At 37.0% G+C, this 21,329-nt stretch overlaps 1 protein-coding gene across 1 annotated transcript; it reads left to right on the forward strand.

The window, feature by feature from the left end:
- Positions 1-1,688: 1,688 nt before the first annotated feature.
- LOC135695416 (branched-chain-amino-acid aminotransferase, cytosolic) lies at positions 1,689-21,304 on the forward strand. The gene is made up of 13 exons (XM_065214503.2): positions 1,689-1,846; positions 7,440-7,502; positions 11,213-11,413; positions 11,986-12,096; positions 12,880-12,999; positions 13,523-13,686; positions 14,130-14,211; positions 14,841-14,895; positions 15,158-15,243; positions 16,353-16,421; positions 16,902-16,973; positions 19,366-19,440; positions 19,844-21,304. The coding sequence occupies exons 1-13, from the start codon at positions 1,811-1,813 to the stop codon at positions 19,928-19,930; spliced, it is 1,221 nt and encodes a 406-aa protein (XP_065070575.1). The 5' UTR covers positions 1,689-1,810; the 3' UTR covers positions 19,931-21,304.
- Positions 21,305-21,329: the final 25 nt, after the last annotated feature.

Consider the following 21,329-nt stretch of genomic DNA (forward strand, 5'->3'; position numbering starts at 1 on the left):
CCGGTTGCACCAGACAATAAATTCTCCAACGAACAAAAACTCTCTTTCCAATATATTTATTTTGTTTTGTAACAAGCTGTCTCAAGAAACCGTGCCCTAGAACGGTCAAAAAAATTAGAAACCCTGGTACTGATCACCCTCAACCTCTGTTTGTGATTCCGTGTTTTTAGAAGGGAAGGAAATTATTTTTTCTACTACAAGTTAAAACTACTTCGTGTTAAATCGACGTAGATAAAAGAGAGAGCTTCTTTTTACGTTTGTGGGTTTCTAAAACGGTATCTATTTTGGTACCTGGTATCTATAAAACCTTCTTTCAAAGAATTAGCGAAAAAATATGCAACAAAGTACTTAATAGCAGGCTACAGCCCCTCATAACCACTACTTTGGCTTTTATTGTGAACAGCATAACTTGCAAAGACGCTTTCCAAGAAACAGTTTTAATTTTGTTGGGATCTCTATTTCTAGAACTATCAGCGTCCTTTACTCTTTATGTACTGGTGGTTTGTGACGCAGGACTGGTAAACCTACGGTTACCATGTGATCATCCGCCTCCAGCCATTCCCCCATCGAACATATTTTCAACCAATCAAGATCCGGTAGCTAAGCATGTGCGGACAGCCACAATGTCATGGGATTCGAGGTGCTAACTAACTAACTTAAAAAGTCCTAAACAGTGTCTGAAATTATAAAGACAAATGTACAGGAGTGTCACGGAGGGGGTCTCGGGGGCTCAGCCTCTTTGTTAAAATCCAGAGAGATTTCAGGGGCTCAGACCCCTTAGCAAATGAGCTTTTGTTTGCTTCGACGAACTGTGTTGAATGAGCGATTTTAATCGGTCTTTTGAATCCGTGAATAGTTTGAATGATTCAAATACACGACAGAGAATCGACACAAGTATAAATATATTGGATTTGGTCATTCTAGAAGTTGCCTACTGCAGACAGCCCCCTCCTAACGTTTAGGACAACACCCCTGTAAATATATTTATGGTTTTGAAAATCTGTTCTAGCATAATTTGGGTTTTTTGAGCTGTTGAGCAGGCGCTGTGGGCTTCTTGTTTGAATGGCCTTTTCTCTATGATTTCAATTGCCAAAATATTCTATGTATTTTCGAATTATAAGTTTTCTGAGTAAAATCGAACTGGGACCGGGGCGATAGTCCGCATCTACCAGTGGTGCTGTACTACGCCCCTGGCTCCAACAACCCTATAACTTCCGCTACAGTGGCTGCCTATTTTACATGTGCATGCAGCCAAACTCTATGATGACAACTTGTGGCAAAAGAAATTCATAATCACGTTGCCGAAATTTCAAAAGATAATCACCAAGGCATTATTCCTCGAGTCAAAGCACGCTGTTTTCGATAGGCAATTGCATTTTTTTGTCGCGTGAGATATATATCTTCGAAAAAGTGTTTGAAGCTTGCAATCATCAGAGCAGGGAAATTCGCAAGATCTGCGGTTTCTCAGAAAGGGTTAAGGCACACTTTTTTAAATTGATCTGCGGTTGCAAAAAAACTTTAAGAATCTTCCTTCAAATAAATATTTTCGGTCGAATAGCGCATTCAAACAGCCACATAATGATATCATTAAGCCTTATTTGACGGAAATGAATTTCTGTTTCAAAAATTATTATTTTGAATGATTAATTTGAATAAAATTTCAATTCGGTGCTGAGAGACTCCGGACGCTATCTACCTGAAGACCATGACAAACAGACTTCTCAATTGCTCAACAGAAATAGTCGTCGACAGACGGAGAAGTGAAACAGTGTTGTTTCTGCTATTTGAAAAAAGTTAGAAGAAGGCAAAGATGCAAAATATTCAAAGATGCGGAAGATTAACAAAGGTAAATGTTTTACCAAGTCTTAAAGAGTTTTTCTCAGATTCAATTATCAATATAATTTTTGAATCCGTGTCTTTTAGGCCCCGTTTCTACATAAATGCACAGTTGATCTATGATAGAAGAAAATAAAGTTATGCTCTTCGAAATAACGTTATTTTGAATATTTAAGGCATATCTTATTGCTAACAACTTGAAAGAGGGTAACACTTTTTATTTCAGTATAAACGTTGCATTTGCCAAAAGATACTATCAATGAAAATAGTGTGACGCTGTTCACTGGCATACGTCTCCGAAAAATTTATGCCACCTGTGCCACACAGTATGGTGCATTTTTACTTGTAGGGTGCTACATTGCAAGTTTCTTCAATGCACCATTTTTTAGTAAGAAACTTTGAAGGTTTCACAGTAATCAAACTTTGTTATTTTCTATAAAAACTGACTACGTAAGTCTTTTAAAAGTTTCTTAAATTTTAGATGAACGATGATAAATATCGTTAGTAACAAACCAACTTTTCTTAGATGCATTCTTTCTGTAGTGTGCCCATTGCTACAGTTACAGAAATGAATGGTTTTTTTTGTTTGGATGACGGAAAGAATCATCAGAAAGCGTCTCTGAAACAAAAGTTTTTTCGCATTTCGAGTCAATTTGATAGTTTTTAAACTGTTCCACATTCCAAAACACTGTTTTCCTTGTGAGTAATTTTCTTATTAAATTGTCTTTAACCGTTTAGTGGATCTAATTTTAATGTATAAATAGAGAAAAACCGTGGTTTCTGGATGATTGGTCAACATTTCAGTTACTTTTAATCATTTGTTTTGGCAATGAATGAACTGATATTGTGTTTTAATTGAAATTTCATTATCAAAATACTAGCTAAGTCAAGCTTAACCTTGAAACAGTTGGTTTTAAGTAGAAAGTAGATAGTTTATTCTTTAAAATTTAAAAACAATCTTTTATAGATAGAATGCATGTTTTTTGTTATTTTCAATGAATTTGTGAGTTTAATTTTCTTATACCTAATTTCGTCAATGACATCTAATTCTACCCAAGTTTAATTTGGTGGTACTTACAAGGCCTTTCTAAATGTCTACCGTATTGTGAACTGCAATTCTGTTTCTGTTCTCCCAGGTTACATTACCAAAAGACATCCACAAGGTTGAACTAGATGAACCTCTTGGCTATATATTTGATCTCAAGTTGCTAAACCTCAACCTATTTGGATGTTGGGTCAAAGCTGAATGCTTGTTTGTTCTCTTCTTAACATATAGGCTTTTCTCCAAGACATTTCTAAGTCCTTACTACCAATGAACACGGTGAAATGAATTTTTAGAAACTCACAAAAGTTGGATTGGCATAGGTCATATATTTCATATCTTCGACAGAAATTCTTGCTAGAGAGAGCACTCTAAATTTTAGGACCACCTGTGCAGTCTACAATAAAGATTAAGGTTTTGGCTTGCTTATTTGCATCAGAAAACATTAACTGACTCTTTTAGACCCTGAGCAGACGTTTGATTAGTATTTTACGTCTGATGAAATATGCATTCTATACTATATTCTTCAGCTGTGCTTTATTTGAAATTTTCCTTTCTACACAAATCATACTCTATGTTCTGTGGAGATCTGACATGCGTGTTTCACTGTTATTGTCTTCTTTTAGATTTAAGATGATATTTCAATCCATCTTTCTGTGGATTTATTGAGAATCTATCCTTGAGTGCACATAAATTACTGTTTAAGGGCTGGGTCAATCAAAATTGCCTTGAATTGTCAAGAAGTTATTTAAATATCAGAAGACCTGGCTCTAAGGGACCTGTTCACACTGCTCAGTCAAGTCAGACCTCTATGTTTTTGCCCTGCATTCACTCTGCTCTGCTTTGAAAACCAAGTCATTTGAAAAGGCAAATGAGTACAGATACTTTTGAATATGGAGCGTATTTAACTTGCTCAATTTTCTATGCTCAAAATAGTCTTACGCTAGCAACAACCTATGTGCTTTATGAAATGGCAAATCTCAAACACCTGAAAATAAAGAATTCACAATGGATGGATGACTGTTACTGAAATTTTTCACAATTTAATCTCATTTACTTTTATTCGTTCTGGTGCCTATTTAATGATAGACTTTCTCAAAGTCTATTTTATGTTAAATCCACAAGGCATCCATACTGCTGCAAGGGCATATGGCATTCATACTGCTGCGAGGGCATATGGCATTCATACTGCTGCGAGGGCATATGGCATTCGTACTACTGCAAGGGCTTATCTAAACTGCGGATGCCTTACAGATTTAAAGGGCCACTCCAGCCCAAAATTTTTATTTCACAACACGATGTAATCAGACCTCCTGAAAACGAATCTGTTATTATTTTTTTCATATCTCTAACCGTTTTGTAGTTATTAGCGTTTGTAAAATGGCCATTGAGTTGAATTGTTTTTCAACCGTGTTATCGGAGATCTTCGGATTGACGTCACAGGCATTTTCGGCCTCGGTAAATTCGCGGCAAGTATCATCGGCTGTCCAAAGGGTCAACGAGAACCTAGCGAAATGGCAGACAGGGCCTAGCAGCGGCATGTTTGTTAGTAGGCCAGACTTTTATCTGGAATCGATATAAAGAGAGAAGTATCGCTCATCAGTCTTGATATTCTGATCGAATATGGAAGTTTTTTATCGCACGAATCTTTCTGACAGAGAAGTCAAATTGTCAAAGTAGGCCAGCGAGACAGAGACATGAGGATGTTGACAGACTTTCGTGGAATGTTGCTTTTGAAGCAATTTATATTGGCAGGCCAGTTCCCTGATTTTAAAAAGAAGATTCGCGCTTTTTCATCAGCTCTTCCTTTAGTGCAACAGCTAAAAAACCATCGCGCAATTAATTCGAGAGGAAAGACCAAAACAAAACCAGTATACCGGGAATGAAAGCTGTATGAATTGATACAACATATTCATTAGGATGAAGAGCTTCATATCAACATGACTATGACTTATTAGAAATAAACCAGGACAATCGAGGGCATGGACAAGAAAGTATACAAACTTTCAAGACAAAACTAAAAACCTACCATTAGTCATGAGTCAAACAACTTTTTCAAAAATTATAAATTTGTTTTTATACAAACAAGAAAGGGATTTGAGATTATATTAATAATTCAACTTTTTCAATATACTTGTGTAAATATAATTTTTGTATTTAACCTTTAAGCTATTACAGGGGCCTTGTCAGCTCCTTTAAGCTGTCAGAATTTCAACCTGCTATATTTATGAATAATAAATACATGTTTGATGTATTTAAATACTTGGCTACATTGAATTATATATTCAAATATCTAAACAATCAGGCCAGTGAACTATCTAGAAATTTGTAATTTCTATTGCACATGAGAAATGTTCTTATAAAAGTATCATGAAACAATAATCTATTGCAAAATTTCTAGAAAATACCTATATGTTGATAGCAGTGGATTTGCAAACATTATATAGATATTACCAAATTATATATAAAATTTTGATAATTTTAAAAATAGTCTCCTTTGTAAAAATGTTAATACAAAAACAGAATAATGTGTTGAGGTCTTTGTGGTAACTCTTGCATGGAAGAGAGGGGCAAGTTATCACTCCCACAAAGCCAGTAGCCAGATAACAGAATGCATGTAATCTCCAACCTTCATCTAGCATTTTTTTGCAAGATCCTTTCTGCTGATCCATAAAAGAGTTTGTTACCTTTTTTATGCCTAGAATAATAAGGTTGACAGGGATAAATACTAACATACCAGTGAAATTTACTTTTGAGTCATATTAAAACATAAAATGATCAAAGAAACTTGGACACTCAGGGGCATTCAGAGTATAGATATTTAAAAGGATCAAAGAGAAATTTAGGGGTGAAAGGGCAACCACTGTTACTATAGCAAATAGCATCTAAGGATATTAACTTGAAGTAATACAAAGATGAATTTAAATGATATAGGCCATGCTTATATGAATCAATGCTAGAATAGCAAAGGTAATTTTAACAAATATAAACAATTCTGCCTTTAAAACATTAGAATGAGGATATGACACATCTTTTTTCCAAAACCAAGGTTGTAAATTCCATGTTTTTTCTTTGGGGTAGTAGATCTTTTGCCATGGATATTGATCTGGCAAAATTTTGAAATTGTGCATCAATTCTATGATGAAATAGGCAGAACTCCAAAATTGAAGGCAGAACATGGTAGAACATGAAGAAAAAGGGTTCAGGGAAACATCAGACAAACCCTGAGAAATTTTACACATCTATACCTCGGGCAAAGGTGTAGTGCACAGATCATTGGCAGGGATGTAGTGCTAGGAGGCTCAGGCCCCCTTATTGGTACAAAAAAGTAGCAAACTTCTACTTTTGGTACTATTTTATGTGACATTTTGCTTGAGAGGCCCTGTTGTACTTTTCATATTACCACATTTCTGACTATTTGGGGGACAGTTCACAAGACTGTTAGAAAACTTGTATTTAGAGTACGAAGTTTTTCTTAAAGCCCGGCAAATTGCGTTGCTTAGGGGGTGCGTGTCACACCATCCCCAAACCCCCTCCAAACCTCTACACCCTGCAGTTTCGCCTAACATTCAACATAGTAAAATGATAATAAGGATGAATTGTGACTTACGGGAAATTTTCCATTTTGTGAATGGGGTTCTTCTTCTAATGCGGTGAGACATCAATTATTATTCAGCTCCCTGGAAATTCCTGAGATGACACGACGATAAGAAATGCCTTCGGTCAGAAATCCATTCACATCTGAAAATTCGTGAAGCATTCCATATTAAAAAGTTTGCTGCGTTGCCAAGATGAGGGTATGCGTTCAGGTTGAAGCTTCCATCTTTGATTTGTCGAATTACTAGTCCATGTTGGCTGGAAGCCTCCGCTGAACATCAATCGCAATGAAGGAAAATAAATAAAACGACAACCGAGATTCCGACATGAATCGCCTCTTCCGAGCCTCTACCGAGTCGTGCGAATTTCAGTGCGAACGTATAACAATAGCGCCGAATGTTGAAACAATGGTCCCTTCATACGTCACAAGGTACTTTTTCCGAAAAAAATTTTGTCGTATTTTTACGGTGATTCTCAACTTTGAGCGTCTATATCTGGAAAACGAGTTAAGCTTTTCGAAAAAAAATTTCACGATAGCTTCTTTTTCTCGACTAACTACCAATTTATGCAAAAATCTCAGAAAAAATTTTTGGGCTGGAGTGGCCCTTTAACATAAAATAGACTTTGGGAAAGTCTAATTTGATGAGGATTCATCAAAACCTCTGTTGAAAAATGAGGCCACTGACAGTGTTTTTGTTGGAGCAGTGTGAATACTTACCATATTCAAACGGTGTTCATTTTCAAACAAATCAGTGTGAACAGACTGCCTTTTCATCAAACAAAACCAAAAAAACAAGTACAGAGCAGTGTGAACATAGCCTTAATTACCTAGCTATTGTATACTTCGCTAATTGGGCTGTTAGAAGTTGATGTAGGGAAAAGTGCTACAGCCCTAAGATAATTGCCAAATTGTTTTTATTTTTTATAAGCACCTTTATCATTACCAGGATTTTTGCCTTTCTAGAAAATTGTCTCAGGCTTGCAGAAGCATGGAATACTGGCACGGATGCTTTCAGGGCAGATAAATGTAAGTTTTCAACAAAAGACCTCTGAATAGATTTTTTTATGAACTTTATGTAACAAAATGTCAGTAATGAGCTTTCAGAATTGGCGAAATTGGTGTTCCCTGTTGGTAAAAAAGCATTTCCTGATAGTACAAAGGGCTTGGCCTAGATTTTTTAATTTGATTCCCCCCCCCCTTCCTCCCTCCCCCCTCCCCATAGCCAGATCACTATTTCTGCCACAGAAAACGTTATATGATGTGAAATAAGAGCATCAACCTTAACACACTTGTGTATGTGATGCAAAATCTGAAAGTCAAAAGACCTTCTAACAAATTCTGGAAGGAAAAGCAATTTTTTCTGCAGGTTTGAATGCAGGCCTTCGCACTCCCGCGCGTTGGTACACGCCTCCCCACACTGGGAAGTGCGTTTATCGCACGCCTGTTTTAGAATTATTCGTTTGTTTTGAAACAAACCACAAGAAAACTAATAAGGTGACAGAATGGCTTTGAACCGAGTTATTTACTGTGTTAAATCTGCAGAGCTTCCACTTTTTGCTCGATCAGTTTTCCGAAAACATCCTTCTATTTGCTTAAAATTTCTTCCAAAATGGATGTAAATTCTTCCGATTTCTCTATTGTTAGATTTATATGGATGATAGTTCTTCACCCGTCATTTTCGCTTTCAACTTACTCAAGAAATTGTTCCTGGCGTTGCCTTGAACACTTAAGTTATTTTCTTTTATCTAGTTTAAAAACTTCCCTTGTTTCGAAACTTTCCCTTGTTGAGTTCCGAAACTTTCCCTTATTGAGTCCCGAAACTTTTCGAAACTTCCGAAGCGTATAGAATTGGCGAGTAGTAACAATAGAGTTTTTAAGTGTGACGCCATAAAAACATCTTTTGAACTTTTAATTTTGTACCACATTTCAGGATAGAACACCACGAATTATCTCTGAATATGCAATATCAGATAGATATGTTACAAATTGTGAGAGCTTTGGCCAATAAATGATATAAAGTTTGCTACAGATTTCTGCTATTTTGGCATGGTTCATCAAATTTAGAACAGAGACAAAATTACAGTGATTTGTCGGGGACAGGGCCTGTGCTCAAGTTGCCATATGTCAGCCAGATTTTAAAAACACAGCTTTATGTACCATTGACTTCGCCAAGTCATTTTACCGGTCACAATTTGCATAAAGCTTGATTTCTTCCTTTGTAAACGGCCCGCTTACTGACAGAAATTTCATTGCAATTTCTTAGAAAATCCTTCTTGATTCTTTGTAATTTATAATTCCTTCCCCTTTCCTTCCAATCGACCAAACTTTCCGAAAAAAATTATAAACCCTTTCAAGTGAAAGCACTGTTAAATTGAGTATCTTCATCATCTTCATAAAGGCTGTAAAAATCTTCATCACCTCCTCTCTGCATCGAGCTCGCTAGACAGAGCACATCTTTTTACCTTCTGATTAGTGATGGAATGTATTCTTTATGGCTATTTAAACTCGCTCTTGACAGTAGTAAGTTAAATTGACATATATCTTACCAGTACACATCACAATCGATGAATTTTTCCAAATGGCCTTTTCAACTTGTTCATCGGACAGCATGCATGTAACAAGATGGATCCGCAGAACCAGGCACCGCGTAACCATTGGACTAGCAGGGGCTATAACCAGGCACCGCGTAGCCATTGGACTAGCAGGGGCTATAACCAGGCACCGCGTAACCATTGGACTAGCAGGGGCTATAACCAGGCACCGCGTAGCCATTGGACTAGCAGGGGCTATAACCAGGCACCGCGTAGCCATTGGACTAGCAGGGGCTATAACCAGGCACCGCGTAGCCATTGGACTAGCAGGGGCTATAACCAGGCACCGCGTAGCCATTGGACTAGCAGGGGCTATAACCAGGCACCGCGTAGCCATTGGACTAGCAGGGGCTATAACCAGGCACCGCGTAGCCATTGGACTAGCAGGGGCTATAACCAGGCACCGCGTAGCCATTGGACTAGCAGGGGCTATAACCAGGCACCGCGTAGCCATTGGACTAGCAGGGGCTATAACCAGGCACCGCGTAGCCATTGGACTAGCAGGGGCTATAACCAGGCACCGCGTAGCCATTGGACTAGCAGGGGCTATAACCAGGCACCGCGTAGCCATTGGACTAGCAGGGGCTATAACCAGGCACCGCGTAGCCATTGGACTAGCAGGGGCTATAACCAGGCACCGCGTAGCCATTGGACTAGCAGGGGCTATAACCAGGCACCGCGTAGCCATTGGACTAGCAGGGGCTATAACCAGGCACCGCGTAGCCATTGGACTAGCAGGGGCTATAACCAGGCACCGCGTAGCCATTGGACTAGCAGGGGCTATAACCAGGCACCGCGTAGCCATTGGACTAGCAGGGGCTATAGCCCCCCCCCACTTTTTTGCAATTATAGGTTAGAAATGTTTTAGAAAGTTTACTCTAGCGGATCTTTGGAAAGTTACTCAAAATTTAAGAATAGCTGTGAAAAAAAGGAAACATTTTAGAGCATTCTCTGAATCGGACTACTTGAAGAAATGAGTTGAAAGAAGCAAATAAAGGGGTGTTTTTCGGCGTTCTAAAGGGCGTGGCTTAAAAATGTTCGGTCACACCCATCTCTGCCCACTATACTGGTGCGCGGTGCTTGCGCAGACCACTTCAAGAAGACATTACTACATGAAAAGAAGTAAAACCAAAGACTGTAGGAATTAACAGAAAGTTTGTCTCACAGACCCAATCTGACAACCTTCAATCGACGATGGTGGAAATTAGGAGCGAATTGACCACTTTGAATATACCTTTAGTCTCCTTGGATGCCTTCTTCGATGCCTTGTAAGGCTGACCGTAATGTATTTGCAATTCTAATTGCAGTGCTCTTTTTTATCTTTCTCCATCTCCACAAACGCATCCGATATTTTAGCGTATTTTCCTTGCGTGAGTAATTCAAACCATGCAGGCTTTTTGTCATTAGGTGATGCCCCATTGTCATTAATAGATGATTGTTGATTTGACGGGACGGTCTACGAATCAAAACGACACATTACCAATCATGTTATGATCGTGCGATGATGCCATAGATCGAAACGTCAAATCGAAAGTTTATCAAACCGTGCCGTGACGTAACTGGACGATCCACGGGTATCTGACGGTACGATCCACGTATCACGGTACCATCTATTATTTCTCATTTTGTCCACTATGTGACTCCATGCTTTGGACCACTTTTCTGTAGTCAGTTTTGTGAAAACGCCTATATCAATATTGTGATACAATTAAGTACCAACTCAAAGTGGATTGAAAAGCCAAAGTCAGACGCACAACACCGAATTTTGCTCTTCACGGTGACCCTTGTTGTCACGTGGTCTAACTGTTATAATCCCGTCAGTGCTATGGGTTTGTTAACTTCTCCAAAAATTTAACTTTTTTGTTCCATTTCAAAATTTCACCAAGGTTCTCGATATTCTTAGCTGATAATCTCATTGCCAGGCTTAGTGAATCTTATAAAAACCGCAATGGCGATAAAATATTTATATACTTTAGAATCTACAAAGAAATTAATGAACAATGATTTTTGGAGAATTGGCATGAATACTAACTGAGAAGGGATTTGAATACTGACTTGAAAAAACCTCTGCTTTCGCATGTAGTTTTAAATTCTATTCTGCTGTTCATTTCTACTTTGTTTATTCAAATATGTGTTGTTTTGCAGGCTGGTGATCTGACTATTGAAAAAACCACGAGCCCGAAAATAAAGCCACGAGAAGCCGATTTGGTTTTTGGTAAAACTATGTCTGATCATATGCTGATTATAAATTGGTCAGTTGGAGAAGGATGGGAAAAGCCACAGATTACCCCATATGGCCCGTTATCAATACCTCCAAGCGCGTCAGTCTTACACTATGGCTTAGAGGTACGGATTATCTAGAGGTTCAAAAGAGTGCATTGAAGCATTGAACATTTCAACCGGTGGAAGCCAGGCTTCTAACTAATAAATAGGGCCTTTTCATGTTTAAGGTCTTTAAATGAAACATTTGTCTTCAGGCAGAATAAGATATCATTGCTGTACCTCCTAGCCTCTGTTTCCCTGTAGCCTCTATTTCCCCCTAGCCACTAATTCCCCTCTAGCCAATATAATAATTTACTAAAATTTAGGACCATGGATTTCCCATTCGAAAAGGTTCTCCGTATTTTTGGTTTGAGAAAAAGCTAGAGCTAAAACTATATCCAAAAAGACCCTTTTTACGACATCACTGATTTTCAAGAATGGTCTCCTTTTGTAAATTACCTATCTTATACAAATTTCAGTGCGAGTGCTTTCATGGTCCAACCTGTTGGTTCACTTCAAATTCACACCTCCGCTGCTTATCCTGGGTCGTTCTTACCCGTATGTCAAACGTTTGTTAACATTCACTTTCTTATTCTTATATCTGTGTTTTCTCTCTTTTTTCATCCTGATTTCAACCAAGGTATTTACATTGTCAGGTTTTTGAAGGCATGAAGGCTTACAAAGGAGATGAAGGAGAGATACGGCTCTTTCGTCCGATGGAAAACATGTCTAGATTCCTCAAGTCAAGTATACGTTTGAGTTTGCCTGTAAGTTTATTCTTTGTTCAAAGTTTATTCTTTGATCCTGTAAGATAATCTAATCTTAGATAATCTAATCTTAGATAATCTAACCTTAGATAATAATCGAATCTAATCTACATCTGACCTAACCTAGTTTTAGCTCCTTTTTAGTACAGTAGAGGTTTAATCATATCCTGATGGGTTATTATATCATAATTCGACATTTTTGCATGACCTTTTGCCCTGTTTCTGCTTCTTTGTTATGTTTTCTCTTTTGGTTTTGGATGTCAATGGCTACATGACATCAATGCTGAGTGTTTTCTTGAGATCCTGATTTGTTCCATCTTGACAAAATCGATTGACATTAGATGTGTGCCGTCTTAGCTCGAAGCTATAAATTTTTAAAAAGAAGTTGCAATTTATATTTTTTCACAAAGATGGATTGAAGTTAAGGTATTGAATAGAAAAGATTCAAGTGTAAATTCTTGCGGAGCGTCTAAAAGTCACGTTTTATATAAGCTTCTTTCTTTGAAGAAATATGAACTTCTTTTTTATCTCAAAAAAAACCTTGTTTAAAGTTGTTTTGCAGGAATATTTAGAGAAAAAATGACTCAAAGCATTCTTCGTTTCTGAATTGCTAGCCGCTGTTGTATGAATTTACTTGTGTATTGTAAGATATTGCTAAGGTCTTTCACCGATATATAAACACACAAAGACGTGCAAGTTTACCTTTAGATTGAAAGACTTCTTTAAAAGATAAGTTTACCAAAGATTTGTCTGATAGAGCCTTTCTCTTTTTGTTTTTTCTAGGGCTTTGACAAGGACGAATTGCTGAAGTGTATTTCTGAACTCATTAAATTGGATCAAGATTGGATACCCCACTCTCAAAAGTGCTCGCTTTACATAAGACCGACTTTAATTAGCACAGAGGTAACTGCTTTTCCGATGTATCCTTTAGTTGATGTTATTGTTTTGTGCTAGAAATTTACACCTCAAGTCGCCATCGTAAACACTCTGATCAGAGTAATGTCCTTTATTGCAAAAGACAGTGTCATCAGGTGGTGAAGAATAAAATTTTTACAAATCTTCATTGTTATCCAGAAATTATTCTAGAAAACTAAGACTAAGAACATAGGCAAAATTATTGAATTGGGGGGGGGATATGTTGGCGAAAAAGGGGCCCAGCTCTTAACGGCAGTCCTATGTTTCTAAAAGATTGGGGTGTTGTACGTGCCTCGGGTCCCCACGTCCATGTCCATGACTCACCTCCTCTCCTACTCTAAGCCTATTTATATTAAATTTGTGCTCCATAGGTGCTTAGTGTTGTTCTTTTCTGTTTATTTTGTAATGAAAACTGTGTTTTAGCAAGCCTTTAGTGATGCAAGGATTACTGTCCATATCTTCTTTGATGCGTTAAATGATTACTTGCCATAACTGAAAGCTTTCGTTTCAGGCAACTCTTGGTGTGAAGCCCCCTGCACGCGCCTGCCTATTCGTCATTACTGGGCCTGTTGGACCCTACTTTGCATCTGGAACTTTCAATCCCATTTCCTTGCTTGCTGATCCGAGTTTTGTTCGAGCCTGGCCTGGAGGTATTGGCGAGTGCAAGGCTGGGGGGTAATGAAAAAGTTGCAAATCGTGATATCTTGTTTACAATATTTTTTTGTTGACTGCTTTTGCTAGATGGATTTTGTCTTGCCACGAGACACCCTTTTTAATGGTCTGAAATGGCTAATCAACTGCATTAGTAGGTCAGTGTAATGAATCTTAGTTCAATCTGACGATCGTCAGATTAATCGGAGAAATCGAATAACTTCTCGATCAATCTTGTGAATCTTAGGTCAATCTGATTACCTTAAAATTAATTAGACAAATGGCCAATGAATAGCATAAATTGTAGATTCGTTTGATGCCTTCTACATTAATGTATTAAAATAAGATGTGGCCAGTATAGAGTATAGATGTGGCCAGTATTGCAAATCTTACGAATGACTGAATATTCACACAAATGCTTTTCAATTCAATGTCCATATTGTGACCCTATATTATTGTTTCCTTAGAAATTATGGACCGACAATTTTTGCTCAGCAGCTTGCGCAGAAAAAGGGATGCTCGCAATGTCTTTGGCTGTACAAGGATGAAGTGTGTTTCAGTTTTCTTGTTGTGTTTAGGATTTTGTTGTTATCATCGTTGTCAACATCAGTATTATTACAATCTGCGTTGCACTGGAGGCTCCTGTATCAAGCGTCTCCTCTTGAAATATATCTACAATGCCTGCAATAAGTTCTTGAAGCCCCTCTGTAGCTAAAATACTGTTTTGAAAAACTTAAGTGTTTCCCGCAATGTTGGTGGTAGAGTGGAATAATACCCAATAGCTATCTGAATAAAATCCAATTTATAAAGGCAACAGGATTAAAATCCAATTTATAATTTATAGAATATTTCGGAGGGGGGATAGGGGAATGAAATATAAACTATTCAAAGATTTTCAGCGAAGTGTACCAAGGCTTTAGGCAGGCGTTCTAGCTGGAAAAATATACTAATATTGATCGTTATTATAGCATCATATTGCACCGCACGCATTTTAGTATATTTATATGCGTTCTAGCTGGTCTGTAATTCAGTAGATTTCCTTACCCTTTGTACCAGTGTCCGAGAAATCGGGAGGAAAATGGAGATCCCTTTCCAATTTCTTAGGCTCTGGCAGGCAGGGTAAGTTTTTTTTGTCCACTGTCTTTTTCGCCCTTTTTCACCATTTCCACTGTTTTTAGGTAACAGAAGTTGGTACAATGAATATTTTCATGTATTGGACTAACGAAAATGGTGGTAAGTTGACTTATTGATAATCAGGCTTCGTTGCATTGTAGCTTACCTTTATTTCTAAAGCTTGATATTTAAACAGTGTTTTTATATCTTGAAAAGCCATGGCTTTTCTTCCGATCTTCGGCATGATAGCCACGCGCTTAGATATTTCCGATCTGCAAGTTCATTTACTATTTACTTACTTTCATATAATTAACCATTTGCTCTCAATAAAGCAATTTTAAAATGCAAACAAGCTCTTAAAAATCCAATTTTTTATTTTCAGAGGAAGAGCTGATCACCCCTCCTTTGAACGGTCTGATATTACCTGGTGTAACACGCAAATCAGTTCTCGAATTAACTAGACAATGGGTAAGCATCTTGTCTTCATTAATTGATTATTGTTTATTCATTATTATTAATCATTTTAAGCCTCCAGCTCTCTAAGGACCATCTCCTTTTGCGCAAAATGCTACAAAATAAACTATTATGACTTGTACGATCAGGATATCTTAATAGTTGCAATGTAAAATTTATGTATTTTATACGGATGCTACTGTATATAATTGTTGTATTGGATTTGTGTGCAGTCTATTTAAAACAAAATGCTTAAGTGTGTTTAAAGCATGCTGGTACGATATACTGGATAAGCATTTTGTCCACCACGCGATTAGCCCACACCGGATTCTATAATTGCTAATCAAAAGACCAATATGTACGCAAATACTGTAACAGAGCTTAGGGGGTTGAGCAATAATGTAACAGAGCATAGAGTGACCTACCCCCGTCACGCTTTGGGGGTAGGTCACTCTACACGCTTTCCGTGATTCTTCGTGATGGTAAATTAGGGGTGCAGGTGGTACTTGATTCCAGTCCGTGGCGTCAGGGTAAAAAAAATCAATAAAGTATCTTGTGTGATTAAGAAGAGGTTGTCTTTGATGACGAGGAAAGTGATATTCCGGAAATTTTTCATGAAAGTGGAACCCCGGTCTTGGATGATATAAAACCAGTTTTGACAAGCAACTGACAATAACGACATGTTGTTGCTGTTGACACGTCGACATTAAGTTATACACACAAGGCTTTTTTGAAACATCCTTGTATGTATAGCATCATGTTTTTTTGTTTTTTTGGTACCTATTGCAGTTGAAAAAAACATATGATAGAGGAATTAGCTTTCTTTTCTTGTTCCCCTATCCCTTTAGCTTTTTATCCTAAACTTTAGCTCTTCATTGGGAAGAGGGTGGGTGTTTCTGCTGAGCGCGATGTAACGCAAGGGGCTTTTATGAACAAACGTGGCGGAATGTGGAGTTGGGGAGTTGGTGGTTCAAAGAAAGCAATTTTATCGTGACGTGATTATTGAGCAGCCCCTTATAGCTGAAAAAACGTAGACGGCAGCTTGAATTACTCATGTGATTTTTTGTCTTTTTTCCTTCGTTATTGAGCTCATTATTGAACTCGATATTAATATTTTATTACAGGACCAATTCAAAGTAACAGAGAGGTCATTTACGATGCAAGAATTAATCAAAGGAACCAAAGAAGGACGGGTATGTTCTTTTTATACCAAAGCCCTCACAACAGTAATTTTATCTCAGTCCTCTTTATAAACACGGTATAGGATTACAAGGGAATCTGTGTTTTATTCACAACATCAAAACGATGTAAGGCAACAAATTCAGCTAGCTGCAGAGAGAAAAATTAACCCTTCGTGATTATGTGAAAAGATCAACTTTCTTATTTATCGCTGCTTTATCAACATGCATAACATATGATTTGATTTATTTTTACAACATCGTTCACCTAGATTGGCTCTTCCTATTGATAATCTTTTACTCTTTATTTTGTGATTTCCATTTTTTTCTAATTTTTATAAATAAATACCCATCCCATGCTAGAAAAAGAATGACAGAAGTTAATTGTATTTAAAATAACAGTGGGTTAGCTGCCCCCTCCCCTTTTAATGGAAGGGAGTATCTTGTAGCTGATGCATTCTCACAAATGATTTGAAATTATTTCGAAATTTCAAGGTGAAAGAAGTTTTTGGCGCAGGAACTGCTTGTGTTGTATGTCCAGTTGACAAAGTCTTATATAACGATGAGGTTAGTATAACAATTAGCATGATCTTGTTTGCAATGTCTATGGAACGCAAACATCTATATGATCACCTGCTTAATTACATACAGGCTTTTCGTTACTAACGATAGTCGACTTGTTAAAGTCACGTTATGTTAGTGCTTTCCCACTCTGTTTCCGTTGATGGATCTAAACAGCTCGTAGGTCAAACGCATTGCGGCTTTCTTGTCTCTCCCTTCCCCCCTCCCACTTTGAAATATGCGAAAAGAAATTTTTGTTGTCAGAAGTATCATTTTTGATAAGAGATAAGTTATCTTTTCTGAATAATCTTGAGGTAAACCTGTCGTATTGTTGGAGATAAGCAGTTTTATTTGTGGGTTTCTTCATATCTTTATTCCGATTGTTGCATTCTTGTTCAATTCAAGTGTTTAATTCATCCATTACACCACTTAAGTTTAATAAGATAACATCTAATCGCTAAAATGACCAAAAGTAAGAAATCAAGGTGCTATCATCCTCATTTCTAACAAGATCCTTCAAATTTCATTTTTAAAGATGGGCTAAAAAGGATTCTTTTCGACAATCAGGCTGTTTATTTACATTCATGATAGAAAAACAAACTCTTCGCGACCGATAAGGTGGTCAATTTTGATGTTATCTTTGTTTATGATTTTTGTTTCTTGAATGTAGCCCATACGAAAGACTAATGGAATCTCAGATGAAACCGTTTTCACTAGGCTTCCTTAACCCTTTGCTTTGTGGATTTCGAGAAAACTATAGTGCACAACATGCCCTAGTGCGCTTCACTGAAAAATGTAAGATTAGTCTGGACGCCGGAGAATGTGTCGGGGCTGTCTTTATGGACCTATCAAAGGCCTTTGATTGCTTAAACCACGAACTTCTGATAGCAAAGCTTAATGTATATGGATTCAGCAGAAAAGCCTTATTGTTCATTCATAGCTATCTAGACAAGAGGAAACAAAGAGTGAAGGTAAATGGGTCCTTCAGTGAGTGGAGAGAAATCGACAAGGGTGTTCCACAAGGGTCAGTTTTAGGGCCTCTCTTATTTAATATTTACATTAACGATCTGCTCATGTTTGTACCAGACATAGAAATATGCAACTATGCAGATGACACAACCCTCTATGCGAGCGACTTTAACCCCTCACATGTAGTTGAAAAATTAGAGAAAAATTCCTCAACAGTTGCAGAATGGTTTAAAGACAACTGTATGAAGTTAAATGGGGACAAATGCCACTTCATGACCTTTGGCGATCAAAGTAATGACTTAGCCATACAAATAGACAACAACCTAATCAACGAAAGCAGCGAGGAAAAACTACTTTGTGTAACTATTGACAAAAAACTCTCATTTAAGCCACACATAAAAACACTGTGTAAAAAGGCTAGTCAAAAATTGCACGCCCTCTCCCGCATTTCATGCTACTTAAGCACAGAACAACTCAAGCAAACAATGAGGGCACTTATTCTATCCCAATTTAGCTCTTTCCCACTTTTATGGATATTCTGTGACAAAAGCCTAAATAATAAGATAAACCATATACATGAAAAGGCACTGCGTATCGCATGCAAAAACAATGTGTCAGATTTTGATACTCTCCTGATTGAAAACAACTGTGTCTCCATACACAAAAGAAACCTTCAACTACTAATGGTTGAGATCTACAAAACTGTACATAAACCCAATCCAAGCTTTATGAATGAAATATTCATACAAAAGAGCAGCCACTGCCAGCTTAGAAACAGTAGATTAATGAAATCCCAAAAACTCGAACCATCACTCATGGAAGCGAAAACTTGTCCTATTTAGGATGCAAGCTTTGGAACAATCTACCAGAAAACTTGAAAAACCTAAATACTCTTCATACCTTTAAAGTAAAGATCAAACAATCGAAGGATAATTGCAGCTGCAGGCTATGTAGAACCTTTGTAGCACAGGTCGTGTTCTTGACATGAATTGTCTAACATTAATATTTTCAACTATTTGTCTAATTAAATCCTAGGTATTTTAATTTATTTCTTTAAATAGCTTTTATATCACTGTATAATATTATCATTTTTATTCCTATTAATAGTAGGCTTTAATTAGCTTATCGTTTAGCTCCTACTGTAAAGAACGCCTACTGTAAATAAATGAATTATTATTATTATTATTATTATTATTTCTTGGTTTTAAGAAACCTTTGAAAACTTCTAATGCAAAAATCAAGAAAAATATAAGAAACTGAATTTAGTTTCTTTTAACACTGAATGTGTGCGATCTTGCGTCAACTTTTTTTCATTTCCATCCTTCCCTTCGTTTGTCATTCGCTTGTAATGTTTATAATTTATTAGAAATAAGTACAATATACCTTTTCATAGTGACCTGAGTACCATGACAATTTTGTTTTTTCATAGTTCATTCACCTTCCAACAATGGAAAATGGTCCTAATTTGGCCAAGAAGATTTATGAAGAACTTACTCAAATTCAAGTGAGGATCTGTTTCTCAATTCCTTTTTTACAAATTAAGTAAAAAGGACTCGCTGTGAAGTAAAAGGAATTCATTTTAATGTGCCTTTAAAATTTAAAAAAGTCATCAAAGTTTGATAAATATTTTACTCTCCAGCTGCAAGCTCTCAACCTTCATTGCCAACAAAGGATATGATTCAGGATCTCAAGTGAAACTCCTCGACGATCTACCGTCACTTTATCTGTGTTTCTTTTTTAGCATTTGAATGGTATGTAAGGGAAAGTGGGGGGGGGAGTAGGGTGCTTCACGTCATGTGTTTAATCTGTTTTTGTCAACCGTTCGTTTGTTTCCAAGGTTTGAGGTATTAACAAGCAAATATATTACTTAGTTTTGCTTCATCACAATCCTTTTCTTTTCGTTGCAGTATGGAAAGAAACCTCATGAATGGTCTGTAGTTATTGATTCTGGCTTTGACAACAGAAAAAAAGAGAAAGTAACTTCAGTGGCGTGATAGTGACTTAATATATAATAAAGGAGTGCTTATTGGATATGAAATGTATGTAGCGCTAGGCAAACCGACAAATTGCTATGAGCACTGTAGCAATAGAGAAGATGCACCTTCGCGTGGAAATTCATTACATGGGTTAGTGGGCTAGGACTTTCCCGTTGAACACTTTTGAAGGCATTTTGAAGACCTTGTCTTCTTTTCGCAAAGTCTGTGCTTCTCTCTGTTCCCTCAAAAAATTTTATTAATTTAGTCCTTGAAGTCAACTTCACAACGCTATGCAGCATCCGCCATTGTGCTTCTCCTTAGCATAACTTAGCATAATTAGCATAATGATTCTACTTGCCACAGTGGTCAACCTGAAAATTCTTAGAATAAAAAAATACATAATCAGTTTGATAACTAAATCATTTTCGACTCAGAATTAAAGCTTACTTAGTGCTCGCCTTTTTTATGTTGATGTTTTTAAATTTAAAGTGTTTATTTGATACTCTGGTAGTATTTTATCTTATGTATTTAACTTATTGGAAAATGGTGACTAGCACGTCTACAAAAATAAATTCGTTCACAGATTTATTACAACGAGGAGTAAAAAGGCCGTACTTTATGAGGGACAAAGTTTCACCAATTAAAATTCCAAACCGTATACTTTGAACTGCAGTTGTCAGTCGCATTGCAGTGTCATTTTTATATGCGAATCTAATGACATGCAGATTTCAAATTATGCTCAGGATTTTAGATTTGTACCTCATTTGTATGTTGGCCTCGTATTCAAATTTTGACCTCCGTAGCTTTTAAAGGGTTATTAACAATCAAAAAGTGAATTTAAGAGCATTCCCCGGAAATGACTCGACGATTCTTCCTACAAACTTCCATCACAGTAGATTAAGATAAATAGTTTATGTTGGGTTTCTCCTTGAAAGCACATGCAGCCAAAATTTTGACTTGTAATAGTACCATTTGTTTTTAAAATTCATCATAATAGATTCTAAAATGGTTTGTTTATTCGGAAGCAGTCATCTGTTTTTGTGTAACTAGAAAGGGGAAATAAGCTTAGTGTCTAGACATTCTAAGCTGTTTGATTACGTTTATCTATTTCGCCGATTGGGTTTGGTATAATCTCAATGATAAATGAGATAGTTATCCAAGTAGCCTGTGATGACCCTCCCTGTCGTGAGAAACCTATAAAACAGTTTAGGGTTTAAACACACAAACAGATGTCTTCTGCAATGCTGTATTGTTCAACACTTAATATATAATTTAAAGGTTTTTGCTTGGAGTTAGAATTTTTGGTACATTAACAGTATTTATTCAACGTTTGTTGCTCCTTTCTATGTTTACATTTCCTGGATTATTATTTAATAAAGAATCAAGCTGCAATGTTTGTTTTTTTTGTTTAGTTTCG

The sequence above is a fragment of the Rhopilema esculentum genome, chromosome 2 (assembly GCF_057945365.1).
Source record: "Rhopilema esculentum isolate cy_ngs chromosome 2, ASM5794536v1, whole genome shotgun sequence".
In the NCBI taxonomy this organism is placed as follows: Eukaryota; Metazoa; Cnidaria; class Scyphozoa; order Rhizostomeae; family Rhizostomatidae; genus Rhopilema; species Rhopilema esculentum.

What these genes read in the sequence shown, in the direction of transcription:
- LOC135695416 (XM_065214503.2), top strand. Translation starts at nt 1,811, where the DNA reads ATGCAAAATATTCAAAGATGCGGAAGATTAACAAAG. An exon ending in TTTGGCTGTACAAGGATGAA is followed by an intron (nt 14,212 to 14,840) that starts GTGTGTTTCAGT and finishes CACTGTTTTTAG; the next exon opens with GTAACAGAAGTTGGTACAAT. An exon ending in AAGGAACCAAAGAAGGACGG is followed by an intron (nt 16,422 to 16,901) that starts GTATGTTCTTTT and finishes CGAAATTTCAAG; the next exon opens with GTGAAAGAAGTTTTTGGCGC.